Source organism: Vulpes vulpes, chromosome 5 (assembly GCF_048418805.1).
Source record: "Vulpes vulpes isolate BD-2025 chromosome 5, VulVul3, whole genome shotgun sequence".
In the NCBI taxonomy this organism is placed as follows: domain Eukaryota; kingdom Metazoa; phylum Chordata; class Mammalia; order Carnivora; family Canidae; genus Vulpes; species Vulpes vulpes.
This window is the reverse complement of record NC_132784.1, coordinates 118951578-118972041: the sequence shown is the minus strand read 5'-3', so window position 1 is coordinate 118972041 and position 20464 is coordinate 118951578. Positions and strand designations below refer to the sequence as shown.

At 35.1% G+C, this 20464-nt stretch overlaps 1 protein-coding gene across 8 annotated transcripts in view; it reads right to left on the bottom strand.

Moving 5' to 3' along the window:
- CACNA2D1 (calcium voltage-gated channel auxiliary subunit alpha2delta 1) overlaps positions 1–20464 on the bottom strand; it is a 478954-nt gene that overhangs the window by 183347 nt on the left and 275143 nt on the right. For all 8 annotated transcript variants that reach the window (XM_072759815.1, XM_072759809.1, XM_072759808.1 and 5 more), the window contains exon 5: positions 10083–10124. In XM_072759815.1, the coding sequence (XP_072615916.1) occupies positions 10083–10124 (42 nt within the window). The remainder of the gene's footprint in view (positions 1–10082; positions 10125–20464) is intronic.

The window sequence follows — 20464 nt, the reverse complement described above, 5'->3', positions numbered from 1 at the left end:
GAAAGATTGGGCTTTCAAAAAGACATTTAGATACGGCATTATGTTGGAATTAATTTTAATGTAGGCAAGATTCTGCTAAGAAAATAAATAGCAACATAAATATGCAAGGGAATTCAGGAGACCAGCCAAATGTCGCAGACAGGTCAAATTTTTAACACGATCAATACGATAAAATGTACCAAATAAATCAACTCAACTTATCGACATGGGAATTGTGGGGTTGAAATCATTTCATTTGAAATTTAGTCAGAAACATAGATCTTGGAATTAGGTTAATAAGGGTTTGTAATGATCTGCTTTCTTTCTGCTTGTTCTGGGAATTAAGAAAATAGTGCAGCTTGCTGGTACAACTCAAGCCTTCTGGGGAATCTGCTTCGCTAACCTTCAGGGAATTTAAGGATTTGTTGGGACAGATGTCTCTAAAACCTAAACTAAGAACCTCAATGAATTTCAAATTTCAGGAGAACTTGAATGTGAAATTTCATTTAAAAATGTTGCATTAGGAGCATTTTCTTTCATTTTTTGACATTTAATTTTCCTTTCAAATCTGGTTAGACAAAATATACAAAGATATGAAGACAAATCGCTGCATAGTGTTTATATTTTTAAATAGTTTTTTGAAGATTCTACTCAGGTATTTATATTGTTAGGCATTGTCTTAAGTTTTTTATACAAATTCAAGGATTATATATATTCACAACAATAAAATGGAAAATAGCTCAATATAATTCCCCTTCAGTATTGTCAGCAAATACACACATACAAACAGGTTCCACTTGGAGCTGAAATCGTTTCAAATAAATCTTAAATTTATTATAATAAATTAATAATTATTATTTTTTAAATTATGCTCATTAACATTCCTGATTACCTACTATAAGATGGAAAAGTTCTACATGCTTTATATGTGTTAACTAGTTTTCACAGTAACTATGTGAGGTAGTTATTACTATTACCTTTATTTTACAGATCAAGAGAGTAAAACACAGAGAGATTATATGACTGCCAATATCACTTAGCTAGGAAAATGGCTGAGCTGGGATTCAAATCCAGGCAGTGGCACTGCAGAATACAATCTCTTAACCATCACACTCTGCTCCCTCCACTGTATAACACTGTGTATAATGATCATACATGTATGTCTTGTCATTTATTTAAAGGAGAAAAACAAATTGCATACAGAAGTATACAGAAATGAAATGGCATATCTCTAATTTATGATAAAATATTTAAGCAAATAATAGAGGAAGCAATTATGGAGATATTATACTTTCCTGTCTTCTATATATTTAAGATATCTTTCCTGGTAAAAAAAAGTTTAAAAAAATGTTACATAGAGAGGTACCCATTTTAATGCTATCACCTCTTCAGAAATGAAATTGAGCAACTATTACTTATTCTAATTATGTGCAGATTCACCATCTTTAGTTTGATGGAGTAAATGCAATAAGTCTGATATCATCACAGAGATTCATAAAAATTTAGCTTATCAGATCTGCCCTGACTTAGAACCCCAAATCCTGATTCTCATGGCACTTGAAGGAATTGGAAATAAATATTCTAAACCTGTTTATTCCCAACTCAAATCAGTTTTGGATGTGGAGGAACCACATTGCCTTTTTTGACATTACTGCTGGTCCTCATGACTGTTTCAAGGGCCAAGAGAGGGAGGCTTAGATGAGAAAAGATGAGAAAACTGTGTCCACGGTCAAGGCCAGCTTTGCCACTCCCATCTTAACTTGTTTCCACCCAACCTTGAAACCAAACATTTTCACTTCCACCATCCTTGTCAGAGGTTTCCTAGTTACTTTGCAAATAGAGCACCACTTTAAAAAGTAAACACATTTTTACAAATGCTATGTAAGTACTATGGGTATTGAAACATATAAAACCTACCCAATTTAATAGGTATCATCTCAAAAATTACTCCTACTAACTATTACTAATACTAGAGAAAAAGTGACTAAGATCCTTATCTCAAGGTGCTAAAAATTTAAGAGAAAAGTTAATCCCTGTATACAAATGGTGTATTATACCACAAGACCAGACAGGTGTGACAACTAGTTTACGACACTCAGAGGAAGGAAATACCATTCGCTACCTAAAAAACTCAACAAACCTTCCAGAGAAAGTAGTACTTGAATTGGCTTATCAAGAATACTTAGTATTTTATTAGAAAAATAATAGGTGGGACGCCTGGGTGGCTCAGCAGTTGAGCGTCTGCCTTTGGCTCAGGGCGTGATCCCGGGGTCCTGGGATTGAGTCCCGCATCGGGCTACCTGCATGGAGCCTGCTTCTCCCTCTGCCTGTGTCTCTGCCTCTCTCTCTGTGTCTCTCATGAATAAATAAATAAAATTTAAAAAAATTGTAGGGCATAATGATCACATAATTGGAGGAGAGAATATGTTAACATTAATTAGCACACTGGCCATAGGAATAAGTGTCTTAAGTTTCCAGTAAGCTATGTGCTCAGCACGGAACTGTGGCTCAGCAAATAACTTAGCCCAGTTACACCTGCACCTTTAAGTCTCGATTGGAAAATTTGTTTACATAATGATAGTCATAACTTTTCATCATCCATTGCAATCCAAAGGGACATTAATTTTACCCTTTATTCCAGCAACTGCTTCAGCTAAATCTGGCTGTCACGAAGTATTTTTATACCCACTGGTGAATATAAATACCACTGATCTAAGTATGGGAGTACAGAAATCATAAAATGCCCCTGAGGAATGGTCTTATATCACAGCCATTGAAAAGCTTATAACCCGACAGCTCCCCACAAACTGACTAACTCAGATGCAGCCAACTGAAAGGTTATATTCCAAAGGAATAATTGATCACCTCTGAACGCTTGTTCTACCCTTAAGTGAGGCCATGTATCATCATTATAATGAACAAAATCAATAGATTGCACTTGAATATATCATTCTGTATATTCAAATCTTAAGTGCTGATAGACCAGCATGCAAGAATAACAGGAAACCGGAGATTCCAAATTTAATCTGGAATCCAAAATATACTAAATTTACGTCCTTCTTTGTATGATTTATTTCTACTATGAAAGCTACTCCTTCTTCATTTCCAGTTATTCATATCCCACATGCCCACCCCCTTCCCCTCACCTTCCCTTAAATGCTGGGATGCTACAGATTCTCTCCTGTACATTTTTGTTTTATTTTATCTGTTGTGTGCATAGGTGATACAGGCTGAGAGTAAAACAAGGGAGTAACGGGATTGTGGCAAACTGGAGAATGTACCACATTCAAAATCATTCAGATTCATTCTGATCTTAACACTGTGCCAGCACATCAACACGTATCCGTAATTGAATCTGGCTCTGCTATACGCGAGCTTCACACTTGCTGGGGAAATTTCAGCCACCTGTTTTCAAAGTCCACTCGTAAGCTAAGCATAACAGTATTCGAGGCCAAATTAAATAAATAGCTGCCTCCTAGAAATCTCTTCTTGGATTTCCTTGAGCAAGTTTTTGGTATAAATGTTCTTGAGTTTTGAAAATCTTGGCTAAATCCTTTAAAAATCTTTGCTAAAAAATATTCCTATGTCCAGTATCCTAAACATCGTAAACGTATTGTCTCCTCTAATGAAAGAAACACTGTAGCCTTTCAAATCTACAATTATATACAGATTTCTTTGCAAACCTGAATGCTTTCTTCCATTAAGCTTTTTATTTATTTATTTTTTAATCTCTAATCCATACGCTTTGACTTGATCTTTGGGAACACATGACGTATGGTTCACCTCACTGCATATCGTCCCCATCCATATGTTATCGTTTCTCACACAATTTTTTAAAATATTTTTGACATTCTGGGAATATTTCCTCTTTCTTCTGATGGATAATCTGCACTCTCAAGTTTGTTAGTTCATCCAGTGAAATTGTTATTTTAGTAGTATTGATTTTGATTATTTTATTTTAGTCTACTTTACATACAGATCACTAGTTCTTTCTTTAGAGAATAAGCATAATTAATGTTTTCTGTGAAGTAACTGAAAGAATATCTCAAAGGAAACATGTTTAATACTACAGTATTTTTACTCTACTATTATTGATCTCTTCATGTACTCCTCCACTGACTGGTTTCTATCTGATTAGGTTTTTTTTGTTTTGTTTTTAAGATTTTATCTATTTATTCATGACAGAGAGAGAGAGACAGGCAGAGGGAGAAGCAGGCTCCATGCAGGGAGCCCGATGTGGGACTCGACCCCGGGTCTCCAGGATCACACCCTGGGCTGAAGGTGGTGCTAAACCGCTGAGCCACCAGGGCTGCCCTCTATCTGATTAGTTTTAAGTGAAGGAAGACTTTTCCCGTCTCCAGATTAGGAAACAGCAAAATGGTACAGATTTCTTTCCAAGCATTTGTTCTTGCTTCTGTCATATTTGTAATTTGAAGGCAAAGAATGGAATAGAATGTATAGTATGTTTTCTGCTAAAGAGTGGGCATTTGAGAAGGGGGAACATTTTCTTCAGGGTCTTTTGATTCCAATTCTTCAGATAACAGAAACACACAGGCCTGGGCTGAAATTGAGCATGGTGGTAAAAGGGCATCCTTAAAAATGAGACCTAGTATGGAGCACAGAGATGGAATATATATAATTATGACTTTGCTAATCATCAGCCAGTTCGTATTTGTGTCAAGTAAAGCTTCTGTTGAAACTTTGATTCACTGACTTATTGGGGGGAAAAAAACCTCACTAAGTGATTACAATGTGCTGGTTGCTGTAAGAACTAAGTCACCTGCTGTGAGTACCAACAGCTGCCCTCCAGGAAGTAACACTCTAGGGAAGGATCCCAAGGGAATAATTTAAAAAGACTGGTTGTACCTCCAAGAAGAAACTGCCATTTCTTTATAAAATTCACGATGACTTAGGAAAGAACTAGTTAAATTTCATCAGTGTCTCAAATGCCAAACAAAGGCAATAATAACTGATATGAACATCTTGACAATTGAAAAACAATTAGGGATATAGTATTTTACACATATTTACATGTTAATAATATAGATCATTAAACGTACATGGATAATGTAAAAGCATAAAATAAAATGTGAAGCTCTTAAGCTCCATTTCAGGAAGCTCTTAAATAAATATTTAAGAATAATGTCTAAAATCATACATTCATCATGGACATGGAAACAAAATGACTGATGTAAGAGAGGTAGGACATCGAGAAAATGATCACTATACCACTAGGCATGATAATGGAAAAACAAATCCTTTCCTTAAAAAAAAAATCCTTTCCTGCTAAAACAGAAATGGAGAAAAAGTTAAAAATCATAATCACAGGCTCAAGATTTACAATCCTTTGGTCTCCTTCAGGAGGCATAACATTTAAAACAGAAACATAGCTCTCAACCATTTATACTACCACTTAAACAAATGAGGACAAATTTATTAATCAATAATATTGTCTCAATATTACCAATCCAACTAGTTCATTTATTCACTAGATGTTAGCTGCTGATGTGTGAGATGATAAAACTCCCATTCTTTAATTTCCAGTTACCTATTTTTATTACTGGATGTGGTTTTATGGATTTGAGTAATAAAACTACTTTAAATAATTAAATCAGTATATAAAAAGTCCAAAGGGCAAAGAACAGTGATGACAAGCCAATGTGAACCAAAACAATGAGATGACATTATGATTTGTTAACATTTGATATACAAAATGTTAAGCACTACAAGTTGTGAGTATTGGAGCCAATTAAATTCACCTCTATTGCAAGACTTCTGGTAAAGTTTGTAAATTTCTCCATGGAAGTCCAAATTCATCAGATAAGAAACAATCTTCAAAAAAAATGTGTAACTACTGTAAACCAAAATTAGAATATCAAAGTGTAACATTTACTTACATGTCTTAACTTTCTTTCATTGTAAGATAATAAATATTTCCATTGCAGAAAATAATTCTATTATACTGATCAAAACACATGCATTAAGGGGAGACTAAGAGATATTCAATAAAGCACATAATTTTATATACATTGTAGTATAAAAAAGAGTTTTTTGGGGATGCCTGGGTGGCTGAGTGGTTGAGCATCTGCCTTCAGCTTAGGGTGTGATCCTGGGGACCCAGGATCGAGTCCCACGTTGGGCTCCCTGCATGGAGCCTGCTTCTCCCTCTGCCTGTGTCTCTGCCTCTCACTCTCTCTCTCATTAATAAATAAATAAAATCTTTTGAAAAAAAAGAATTTTTCCCTCAGTTCCAAGTTGAAGAACTTGAATGACAGAAGTCACTCAGATAAGTGAGTAGCATTTCGGAATTAACTTCAATAAGTCAAGAAGAGGGAATTGAAGATCTGTTCATAAGCTGCTAATTATTTTGCAATTAGTATTCTCTCTTTAGTAACAGAATCCTCTGTTTTGTTGGAGTGCATGCCTACGTTGGGGAGGATTAAATTCCCACATCCTGATGCAAATCAGCAAGGCTGGTCACAAAGCTGCTGCGGACAAGGGATGCAGATGTGAGCGATGTGTACAATCTGCAAACATACACTTAAAGACCCACGGCTTACCTTCTATTGCCACGCGCCTCCTTCCTGTTATCTAGGATGCAAAACTCAGTGTGTGTGTTGGACCAGCAATCTTGGATCACAACATAGAAAAGCTGTACTGAAGAGGCTGGAAAAACTGAGAAAAGGACCCTGGAGCCTAGAAGATTGAGACTTGCCACATTAGGTCTCATATCTAAAATGTTTACAGGAGGGAAATAAACTTTTGTCTCCTTCAGTTACTTTTATTTATTTACTTTAGTTCTCTCTATAAGAGTCAAACCAATACACCAATCACTGCCCATGGTTCATTTTTATTCAATGTCTAAGGGTTTATTACAAGAGCAATAGAACTATCATTTCTAAAGCACTATAATCTTCCCTAATGAAAAGTTTCATTGAAAAAAAATAAAAATAAAATAAATAAAAAATAAAAAAAGAAAAGTTTCAGTGAAATATAAAGTAAATTACCTTATAGTTCTTAATAAGCTCTCAAAAAATTTGCACGAAATAGTACAATTTTCCAACAAACTTGATCCTGCTACTAGTATTCCGAGAATATTCTGAACTGCAATGAAATCTGTGGATCACCTAATTACCTAGAGCATGTCTTACGTGAAGGGCAAACAATTTTAATGAGCTTTACTGCCTTATAAGTGAGTATGATTTGGGGGTTGGAATGAAGCGTGAAGCAAAGTCTCATTTCTATCCTAACCCTAGTCCTACTATCCGATATTCTTTGTGAATTATTCTCACAGTTATTATTTATATATAAAGAATTGAAAATACTTTCTCTAAATCCTGAGCATCATTTTATTTTTTTCTGTGCATCATTTTTAAGTTTTACATTTTAAAGTTGATATTTTGCTTTTCATAGAGTCTTGATTTCACTTGCTAAAGCTTATCTCTTGGCCTAAGAAAGAGAATGCATCTTTCTTATAGGTACGTTTATAACCTATTGTAGTATTATAGACTTTTGGGGATGGAAGAAGGCAATAAAACATGATGAGTTCAACAGGTTCACTTGTATTAATCCTTTTTTCTCCTACACAATTTTCTTTGGATAAATGAATAAACATCTGTATGGGCAAATGATGTAGCCCTAAGCACTGAGCACAGCTCAAGAAGTAGAAATACACAATCCATGCACACTTTTCCATTTTAATGGACATATACTAACTTTGCAGCATAGTGACTGACTACTATGAATTTTACCTTTGTACTATTCTATTATACCACTGAATACTAACTGGGGAGGCGCTAACTAAAAGGCTGCATCTACATCTATGCATATGGTTGTTAAAATCCTGAACAAAGAAAACCCACTATTTCTATGCAAAATAAAAGAACTTTCTAATTCAGAAGCAAACTTGACATAAGTAAATAAAACTATTTTATTTCACACCAAAAATAGGACTTCTTTATTTGCTTTAAGGAAAAGAAAAACATATTTGCAAACATATTTGATGATTATTTGGTATCATCATCTTTAGGCAACACTCAACTGGGGGATTGGACCAAGCATGTTCATCCAACTACTTTACTTAATATGAAATCTTTGTCATAGTTTTACAAACTACTTGTAAATAGCTATAACTAGTATAACACAAGGAAGGGTGAAAAAGATTTATCATGTATATTTTAAATGACCACATAATTTTTAAATATCAAATACTAATCCATTTAACAGTGAAACAAAATGTCTGCCCCAAGATAATATTCATTCTAATACAAATCAATAAACTATTTTTTAAAAATTTATTCATTTGGGGGATTCCTGGGTGGCTCAGCGGTTTAGCGCCGCCTTCAGCCCAGGACATGATCCTGGAGATCCGGGATAGAGTCCCACGTTGGGCTCCCTAGGTGGAGCCAGCTTCTCTCTCTGCCTGTGTCTCTGCCTCTCTGTGTCTCTTATGAATAAATAAATAAATAAATAAATAAATAAATAAATAAATAAAAATCTTAAAAAAAAGATTTATTTATTCTGAGAGGGAGAGGGGGAGAGAGAGAGAGAGAGAGAGAGAGAGAGAAAGCCAGTGCAAGCGGGGGGAGGGGAGGGTGCAGAGGAAGAGGGAGAGGAGAATCTCAAGAAGATGCCCCAGTGAGCACAGAGCCCGATGCTGAGCTTGCTCTCAGGACCTGACCATCAAGATCATGACATGATTCAAAATCAAGAGACAGACTCTTAACCCACTGAGCCACCCAGGTGCCCCATCAATCAATAAACTATTAAAACACCTTGTGTTAGCTGTTGGTTTGTCCCTAACAAACTTCCTACATCATTAAAATGATGTATAAAATTATTATAAAAGGATAATAATTATCATGAAAGCACTAACAAAATACCCATGGCTAGTAAAAAGAAAACACTTTTTAAAAGAATCCTAGTTCTTCATTTATTAAATGAAGAAAACAGAAGCTCCTTCCTTCATAGTGTCATAGTAGGAATTAAATAAAAGAATGTGTGTAGACTGGTCAGGAGTGTGCAGGCAAGATCAGTGCTCAATAAACTATGATGTGTTCAGCAATAGTAGTAGTGGTGCAGTTTGAAAAGGTGTGGCATCTCAAGCCAACTACCTTGTGTTGTTTTTTAATTTTTTTTTCTAAAGGCCCGCTACACTTGATTTATATATGTTTTTCACTTTCCCGTGAAGTAGCTAGGAGAAAATAGTACATAAATATATTTTCTGAGTCAGATTAAAAAGTGTGAATAATAAATGGTAATTTTTTTTATATTTGTTTGACTTGTTCACAAATCTATCCCAAGTTCTTGGAAGGATACCAAAAATACAAGAAGCCCTCAGCAAACACTTTTGGATAAATAGATGTAAATAAATATTTTTTTCATGATATAAAAGTCAAATATATTAGAATTTAAATGAACTTAAGTGTAAACTTTTTTTTTTATAATTTTGCAAATGCTTCCACTATAACTGAGTCATTAAAATGTCTCCCTCAAGTCTGCTCAAATGTGGCAATATTAGAAGTAACTTATTTGTGCTAAAATAATCCATGTTTGAAAATCACCTGAATATGTACATTACAGTCATTTATTGAAAAAGGCATATTGAAATGAACACCTACTATGATTCAAAAGATAGGTTGGGCAAGGCACAGCTTCCCAGGTGTGGCTCACATTGTAGGGGAAATAAGTGGCCCCCCCTGGAATGTGCAGTTCAGGCCAGAGAAGACCTGCCTAGTAACCCTGGTGACAAGAGTCAGGCCTCAGAGATGGATGGGATCCAAACTCTGTTGCCCATGTTGCTAATGGAGTGTGAGATACCACAGTCAGCGTGGAGGGCTGAGGTCTGCACAGGGCACAGCAAAAGTTCAGATCCAGAGAAACACTTGGCTTTTCCACCCAGAAAGATGCCAAAGACAATTTATTAAAGATCACATAAACCCTAAAATCCATCACTACCTTGTTAGGTCAAACCAGTATTCTGTTTATGCTAGAGAACGTTTTCTGGAAAACTGAACCTGCTACGTCAGCTTGTTCTATAAAGCCAGTCATCCTAGCATAATTCAGTTTATCTCGAAATTTAATGTAAAACTTTTAATACTCACATCAAGATCATCCTTGGCATTGTAGTAGACAACTTCATTGCTCTATAAAAAAAGAAAAGAAGAGTGCTTTATTGATTTGAGTAAAAATGTAAAAATATACTGGATCAAGCACTGCATATATTTTATGTATATTTTAAATAATAAACCCATCATAATATTCCTTTCATAAAATACTCCACGAAGATCCATAAAAATAAGCCAATATTTTCTAAAACCATATTAAAACACTATATCAGTGATACATCTTGCACTGAGAAAAATGTATCTCAGTATAGGTCTGAGAATCATTAGTTAAGAAAAAATAAAGAATGCATAATGCATAGAAGTTATGTATGTACACACTCACAACACACACACACACACCCCTAAATCATAAAATCATAAACAGAATAATTCAAGAAAAATGTACAAATGTGGCTCGCTAATACTTCGCTGACAATGTGACTTTAATATATATATATATATATATATATATATATATCACATGTTGAAATTAGTGAAGAAAGGTATATCTGGACAATATTGGCATAAATTTCTTCATGAGATTCAGACAAGAGATCAAGAATAATTGAATCTAGACAGCAAAAAAGATCAGATTATCTAACACACTAATATTATCATATTCTACCAAAGTGGTGAATGAGCACTGGCTCTTCGAGAATAAATGTATCCAGACATTTCCATCAGCCATTGATGTTGCTCAGCTATGCCATAACTATAAATTATGGATATAAATTGTGTTACAGAATGAAAATGGAAAGGAAAGAATGAACAAAGGACTGTCAAGGAATTTAAAAGTTTTATTCTTTGAGGCTCCAAGACTAGTTTAGTTCTCTGCAATGTTAAAATAACCCACTTATACTGATTTCCTTTTCCTTTCTTCTCCTGATTGGAGATATGATCCATCTTCCCTATGTCTTCAGGAGAAACTGGAGCACTAGGTAAAAATGCATTTTTCTGTGCCTCATTTAATACCTAAAACATGGATACTCTGAAATTGTATTAAAGGAAAATACAGTACCTATTTTTGTAAAAAAAAAATTACTCTAAGAAATTCAATAAATTAGTGCTTCTTAAAATATATTCCACCGCCACTAGTTAGAAATAACTAGTTCTTAAGTTATTCTATGGCCCTATGACTTTAGAATAAATAGTGAAGTTAAAATCATCTCTTTTCAGCTTTTGAGTTTCAGTATATGAATGTACATTATACATCTCCAGGAATAAAACAGATCTTGTTTTGTCTCTCAGATTTATTTGCTATGGAATCTGCCTCTCTTTTTTTGATCTGAGAAATATACCATGTTCCCAAAGTTCAATAGATGATAGATCTGAAGACCAAACTAAAAACTATATTAATAAATAACAGAATGCATAACTCATAATACTGAAGGAAACCATGACTTTGAATTTATTTCATTTAGAATCAACAGCTCTAAAAATTACCATTTAATTAATTCCTTTAAAAAGAATTAAGTAGCTAAGGAATTTTAATATGCATAAAAATTCTAATTCCTGAAGCATTTCTTACAGCATTAATTTTGTAACAAAGCTAAAATACAAAATCAGAATTCATCATATACACAAAGTAAGAGAATCTTCTGAATCCACCAGAGTCTCACATCTAATTACCAGTTTATTGATTCCTCTTGCAACACTGTAATTTATACTTAGGAGACAATTTTCAAATTGGAATGTGGATTCCATCAAAAGATAAAATATCGAATAAGTTTATCTTCATTTTAGACTTTATTCCTGCTAACTTCTTTACATTTACAGAATTTAAATGTAGAAGATAAGATGAAACTGCATTAAATTTCAAGTGATTCAACATCATTATTTTCAACAAACATTCATTAAATATCTATATACACACATTGCTGTGCCAAGAGAGACAAAAAGATAGGTTAAACATAGCTATCCCTAGCTTTTAAATAAAATAACAGACACTGACCAATTACATAAAACAACTAATATATTTAGACTTACATTTGGCCCATGGTAATAGAGCTAACAGACTACATTTTTTTTAAATTTTCTTTCTTATACACAGGGTCACATATAACAAATAAAGAGAATTTAATTAAACCTACAATTAAGAATATCACATACAGAGTCAAAAGAGGATAAAGCATGATAAAGAAACACTAGTTTAACTCAAACTAAGTATTTTGATTCTATTACATTAAAGTGTGGCTGAAATAAAAATAAAAATGAAGAAAATATAAGTTTATTGGAGAGTTTTCAGACGTTTTTCCTTTTGTTACTGTACTATATTTTATACAAAATCCTATTACTTTTCTTCCAGAAACTCTATATTGCTTCTAAAACTTAATGAAAATGTGTATTGCAAATTTTATTTAAATTTTATGCATCTGCAACAGGCTTTCTAGACTCTGGAAGACATAAGATCCCCAAAATTGATTTTTTTCTTCTATTAAGTAAACTGGGAAAAAAAACCCAAACCACCTTAGTCAATAAAATTATACTGCATACACAACAACCATATTTATTTTAACTGCGGTATTTTATTTCTCTACTTTTAAAAAGCTTTCTTTAGAGGTGCTAATCAGTTAAGTGACCGTCTCTTGATTTCAGCTCAGGTCCTGATCTCACCCTCCTAGACCAAGCCCCTGTGAGGCTCTGCACTCAGCAGGGAGTCTGCTTGAGATTCTCTCCCTCTCTCTCTGCTCCTCCTCCCCTGCTCTCCCTCATTCCCTCTCTCTCTCTTTCAAAAAAAAGAAAATGCTTTCTTTATACAACGTTCATTTCTTATATGGTCAAAATATAAATACAAAGGAAAACAGAAGTATGGCTTTCTAATAAAACTCTAAAGTAATTAATTAAATGTGTTCTTAGACAGTTTGTCATGATTTAATAAGAGAACAAAGATCATAATGGACTGCGCAACTGGATGCTACATCCACTGCCTTAACAACAAAATGTCTTCTTCACCAATGCATGTGACGTTGCTTTTGGCTTAGAGGCATTTTTTTACCTCATTTTTTATAAACAGACTTTCTCAAACCCTAAACTTCGCAGTGACAGGATGCACATTTCATTTACTCCCTGATCTTACCTAACAGAAAAGCTCAATTGATCCATTTCAGTAAGCATAAATCTACATAGGACATCAGGATTTGGGGAAAGTATAACTGCATTTAATTCATCAACCAGCTCACTATCATGGCCATAGGACATTAAAATAAATGGCAAACATTCACAGAACGTTTGATTTGTATAATCATCTATGAATAATATTTCCAGTCTCAGTTCCTCATGCTTTCTTACATAAAATTAGAATTGTTTACTTAACCATGGCTTTTGTTTAGAGTTGAAGAGTGGCTTAGATATTATTTTAAATATAAGCTTGAGGAAAATTCTAATTTGGTGAAGTCATAATAATTCTCTTCCCCATCGCATTCATTTTTAGCTATCTCCTCTACTATTTAAAATATATGACATGTGCGGCTATGTTAAACTGAGTCTGAAATCAAATCGCTCAAAATATATCCAAAACCAATCTCAAAGGGATTGGGTTAAAAGACAATTCTCAGGAATAAAGTACAATTCACACTGAATCAGCCTATTTTTATGTTCTGCTGTCTGTCTTATAGGGATGAAAATCAGGAGACCAAACTGTGTAAAAACAGCTACATGGCCTGAGGGGGGCAGAACTGAAAAAGAGGACGTATCAGCTGAGTCCTTTCCTCCTTTACTGGGCCCCCTGCCTCCATCCCACTCAGACTGTACGGAGGGAGATTTGAGGTCTCCCAACAAACAGAGGGAGCCAAGCTCACTCATTCAACGATAGTCTGGCGACCTTATTCTGTAGGGCTTTGGAAAAATAAAAATGAAGACTATCCACACTGTGCCCATAAGAAGCAAGTTTCTCATCCTCCTGGTACACATGTGCCAAGAATATCAGAGCCAGTTGCTCTGACCTGCTATAACTGAAGAGTATCTCTCGTTAGTTACCCTTGGATGGCATGACCACACTGGCCAAAATTTCCCCGGTTTCAAAATAGGTGAGAGTTAAAAACTTCAGATAGTTTAAATATTCCTCCTGCATTTACAATCAATTCAAGCGCGTGTGCGTGCATGCGTGTGTATGCGTGTGTTTGTGATTCATTCACTTATCCTATCTCTCAAAATCCCCTCAGCCCCTCCTCCAGGGAAACACAGTTATATCAGTTATCTTTTAATATTTTAGGACGATGCCACATAAGCTAATTATTACAGGCACAGAATACAAAATTGAGTCATCCTGTTTCTCTACTATGCTTCTGGCTAGATGTTTTCATGCAAATTATTCGACAACATCACCTTGGAAGGTATTTACACTCAAATACAAAGGTTTTTAGTGGGTTTTAGGGTATTACATGCAGTGTGATTGGACAAAGCCAGCAACAGCATCAAACTAGATTCACAGATTAGTTAAACCTTTAGAGAGCTATTTTTCATCATTTGAGCAACACCAGATGACAAGAACAAACTGTTTTGTTTCTGATTTTTAACCAAGTAGTTTAGTTATTTATTATCTCCTTGAAACAAATTTACCCAAATGTTCCATGCTAACATAATACTGCTGCTTACCGAAATTTAAAGCATCTCCTAGCAAGTTGAGAGATGAATTACTTTAGTTTCCCATTGTTTCCAAGGAGTCAAAATTAAATCTGGGCAAAATAGACCATTCCATCTTAAAAATGTATATTGTGAGTGACAGTCCCTTGCATGCCACTCTCCTATAAAACTTGGCCTCTGATGAATAGAATGAATTTATGTTAAAAATCGGAAGCAGAAGTACAAAGCTTCCACATGGAAGTAAGATGGTGCCAAAGAAAAGATTTAAATATTGGAACTGAAAATCAGGATTTTATAGCCAACATCTGAAATATATGACACATTCAAAATTCAAATGGAGATCAACTTCCTGTCCAAATTACTAATTCTTTTTTCTTGGCTGTACGCTTGACTCTGCACATGATCCACAGCCTGACAAATTTTGAGCAACTGTATTGTCTGCTAAAGTTGCTTTTTAAAAAATCACATTCTTAATATTCATTACTTTTCAGTTCCAAAAATGAAGTCAATCAGGTGAATATTAAGGCTACTCTTGTTAAAAATGAGTTGTGTTAATGGTTCCTGCCCACCAAGATCCATACTGTTTAGCACAAATCCATTACAATTCATAAATTCTGATTAATATATTTTTGTCACAATCTGACCTGGTAAACCCACCCCCCACTGCCCTTGACGTGAGCTCCAATCAACCAGGTCCATAGGACATGATAATCAGCAGCTCTGTAGCTCTTTGTGAATAAATGAACTTAGGAACCTATTGTGTCTGTGTGTGCATGCATGTGTGTATGGGGGCGAGAGTGGTGACTATGAGCAAAAATTCCCAAAGACAGCTGAGAGTGGTTGATGCAGTAAACTGAAGACAGGGATTCTGGAAAAACAGTATTTTTCTATGTCATTATATTTGCTTGAGGTTTGGACACATGAGCACGCTGCTGATGAAAATAAAAAAGGAAAACTAAAGATGGGCACATTCCATCGTGAGATCAGTGTCAGCAGATTCAAGGAACAAAAGCATGGGGAAAACCTACATTCACATATATGACAAGAGGCAATTAAAAGAAAAAAAAAATTGATGTAAGGGGACTAGCACAGTGCCTGGCACACAACACATGCCCTGTATGTTATCAACCATCAGGAATATCCATAGAAGTTATATATTAGCATTAGCTCGTAGTTATATATGAATTGATCATTTATTTTTCTTAGACTAGTTAGTATGCTGTGAGTCTCTTTAATTCATTTAAAGTCCTTTCTTCAAGCATTTCACATGGCAGACTGCAAAAGAAATGGGATTACTACTTGCTGTTATTGTTTTTAATCTGATATATTAAGTAAGGTTAATTTATTTTAAAAAGCCCAATAAGGGGCACCTGGCTGTCTCAGTCAGAAGAGCATGCAAGTCAGGGTCGTGAGTTTGAGCCCCACATTGGGTATAGAGATTGCTTTAAAAAATTGAAAATAATTCTAGTACAGATGTAATGTTTGACAGTTCTGTAGGCATCCTGTCCATTAAATATGTTACATCCTTCAAATTTCTCTGTGATTTTAAATACTCTAAATACCATACTACCTGACTTCTCTGACCATAGAAACTAATAGGTGCCTAAATCTATCCAATAATAGTATCTCATTTCCCTATTCCTTTCTTAGAAAGATTCCATTTTTCCAGGTGTAGTTATGGTTGCAACAACTGAAATGCTTAAAGTCTGAATCCTGATGAGACAGAGGCTACTTCCAACCGCTTGCTTTCAATCACAGATCCAATAATTTATTATTTTTTTCTTAAGCTAGTTGGAATGTGTTTTCTGATAGTCCTAAGACAAACACCACACTCCCTATGTTTGTTTGTTTTCCATTCTAATTTCCTGTTACTTACAGGCAAAAAGGAGAGTTTTAGTTGTATAATAAAAAAAATGGAATAACTGTATAAATTTTGATTATATATGATTAAATATAACAATTTCTTTTTTTTGTAAGATTTTTATTTTTTTGAGAGAGAGTGGAGGAGGGGGAGGAGCAGAGGAGGAGAAGAAAGGACAAGTAGACTCTGGGCTGGGAGTCTCACATAGTACTCGATCTCAGGACCCTGTGGATCATGACGTGAGCTGAAAACCAAGAATCAGACGATTAACCAACTGAGCCACCCAGACACCCCAAATATAGCAACCTCTACTAAAGAAGATAGAAGTGTGATATTGTTACTAAGATGGTGTTTAATGGTCAATGATTTTAATAGAAATATGTAAATAACCTATTCTTTCTTTGAACTCTCAGCATTCATTCCTAAGAAATATATACTGGGCTTTATATGCATGCCAAACCTCATGCTGGAAATCTAAATACAAGTGCTTTTTTTAGACTGATTTTTTTTTTTTAGATTTTTTTTTAATTTATTCATGAGAGACACAGAGAGAGAGGCAGAGACACAGGCAGAGGGAGAAGCAGGCTCCACACAGGGAGCCCGACGTGGGACTCGATCCCAGGTCTCCAGGATCAGGCCCTGGGCCGAAGGCGGCACTAAACCACTGAGCCACCCAGGCTGCCGTAGGCTGATTATTAAAAATAAAATAGCGATGGGTGCCTGGGTGGCTCAGCGGTTGAGTGTCTGCCTATGGCTCAGGTCATGATCCCAGGGTCCTGGGATCAAGTCCCACATTGGGCTGCCCACAGGGAGCCTGCTTCTCCCTCTGCCTGTGTCTCTGCCTCTCTCTGTGTCTCTCATGAATAAATAAATAAAATCTTTAAAAAATAAAATAAAATAATGACATATTACTAATCTCAATTTTGCATATTTGAAAGCTAAGACCTACAGTAAACTGAATCCAAAAGTGTTAATATCTAGTCAAGTACTAGTCCCTCCCATGTACTGCTATCCTAAATGCAGATAATCCACCTCTTAGAGACAGTGAACTCCGCAGATACTCTATGAAGTTCACCTAATAATAGTGTCTAGTAATATTTGAGATACATTCATTTGTCTTATCTGTTCGCTTAATGTTGCCTTATAATCGAATATAAATAATAGTGAAAGGGAATATAAGGGAAGGGAGAAGATATGTGTGGGAAATATCAGAAAGGGAGACAGAACATAAAGACTCCTAACTCTGGGAAACGAACTAGGGGTGGTGGAAGGGGAGGAGGGCGGGGGCGGGGGTGAATGGGTGATGGGCACTGAGGGGGGCACTTGATGGGATAAGCACTGGGTGTTATTCTGTATGTTGGTAAATTGAACACCAATAAAAAATAAATTTATTATAAAAAAATGTTGCCTTACAATTTTAACATGTGAATTTAATTTAATACTAATTTCTTTAGCTTACCAGGAGAAAAAAGAACTGGAAAATAACTTTGGCCTTTTTAAAGTTTACTTCTGTTACTTTTAGCAGATAATATTTTACATTTATTCATCAGGTAATTGCTATTATACATTTGTAATACTATAACTGTTGTGGTTTTCTTTAATGTATATATTTATTTGAGAGAGAGAGAGTGAGTACACAGAGGGAAGCAGCAGACTCTCCACTGAGCAGGGAGCTCAAAGTGGGGCTCAATCCACAGACCCCAGGATCATGACCTGAGCTGAAGGCAGGTGCTTAATCAACTGAGCCACGCAGGCACACCTGTTGTGATTTTTAAGCAGCCATTATGTTGCTAGTAAATTGAAGAATCCCTTAATAACTGTGCCAGCACATTAAACAAATCAATGAGCCAAAATCCTCTAAGAAAAGTCATCACAGCAAAAGATGATAGACCCAGGTGTCTTTACTATATTTCATCACCTGATTACAAAGAGGCTCAGAACTCCATCACTGAGCAATACTATGAGGCTAGTGACACGACTGGATACCCTACGCAGGAAAAAAAATTATAATATTCACCAAAGGAAATGTTCATCATTTCTGCATTAAAGAAATCTTAAAATAAATTGAAAAAAGAGGATTGCAAAAAGAGGAGAGAAGATTACATTGTTTTGATTTGAGCAGAGACAGCATTCTATTATGTGTCTATTCAATGCTTGTGCAGTGTCTGCAATGTTGTATGAACTACTATCGACTGGACAGATAAATGAATAAATGAGTAGTAACATTAAGCCATGGAGGAAGTGTTAGAAATTCTGAACTAAAAATATCAACAAAATACACACAAACGTGCATATGTACACACACACACACAATGCATCTGAGTAAACAAAAAGTATATAGTTTTTAAAAAACAGTTCCAAATAAGCCAAAGCGTACACCACTTTCACTCTGAAAGAAATCAAAGAGGAATTCCAATTGGACTGTGATTCCAGAGTTCTTTGCTTGTTGAACTTCAAAGATCAATTCCTATTAAACAGAAAAGCTATAGCAATTTATTTCTTCATCTGATAAACTTTAATAAGAATCTGCCTGTAAGGTTCTTTTAGTGCTCCAAATAAAATTGATAAATATATGATTTAAACTGCAGGAGAAAAGCAAAAGTACAATATGAGAAGATAAATATATTATTTTCTTCAGCTACCAAATCCCCTAGGAAACTCAGCACAGGATTGGACAAACACATCTATAATGTTGAGGAGAACTTGCTTTAATCTCCTTTAATCTATAATTCTAATGAAGCTTTAGGTATAATCATCTAAAACATTAAAATTTAATCCATCAACATATCCTATTTTCTATGCTTCTTCCTATTGACTTTGATAACTCACAGATTTTCTTGACTCAAGATCAAAGTTAACAGCACTTGATCATAACAGTATATGATGGTCTAGGATTAGAGTCATGTTAATTTGTCCAATTGTAATATTAGCACTGCCTTTTCAAATAAATCTTTATCAACCTCAGAAAATTATCCTGCTAACACAAAGTATAAAGACTTGCACTATGGCTAATGAATCACTGAGCATAAAATAATCTGGCCAAAATCAGAGCTCTGAAGAACATTAAACTGGTAACCATTATATCAATGTATCTTTCATTGTGTTTATCGAGAAAGAATGAAGGAGAAAAAATTTTGATTATATGCCCATTACATGAAAGGCATGTACCTATGTTATATCATTAAATTTTATAAATTTCCCTGAATAGGGGCACCTGGGTGGCTCAGTCACTTAAGCATCTGACTCTTGATTTCAGCCCAGGTCATGACCTCAGGGTTGTGGGATCAAGCCTGTGTCCAGGTCTACACGGGGCTTGGAGTCTGCTTAAGATTCTCTCCCTCTCTTCTCCTGTACCCCCCTTCCCTTGCTTGTGGGCACACACATGTGCTCTCTCTAAACCCCTGAATATATATAATAGATATAATCTTGAAAATAATATATTGATAAAAACTTAATTAGCCTTATATCATGGTATCACTTTGCTTGTTGGATCACTTCCTCCTCTCCATCCCAACTCCCCACTATTGAAACAATCAGTCTGGCACTCTAAGGTGAATATTTGGGCTAATATAAATACATCATCATTCAGCTGTGGTATTTTATCAGGTTTACGTTCCTATCAGGAGGCAATAGTCTTAAAAGCCAGTCTTATTAAAGTAAGATTTAGAAGATATTTCTAAATTTAGAAAAAGGGCAACTTTATGTAGAGAGACAAAACTAGATACCCCAACAATAATTGAGAGTTAGAACTCAGCATATGGACTAAGGGAAGTTCCTTCCCATGAGGAAATGACTGCTGAGACTTTGCTGACTTGGTTTTGAAGAGCAAAGAGAGAGTAAAGAGTGAAATATACATATCCTGGTTCCTCTCACAGGTAGAAAAGAGTAAGAAAGGAAAGAGGCATTTGGGAGAAATCCTAGAACAGAGGGGAAAATG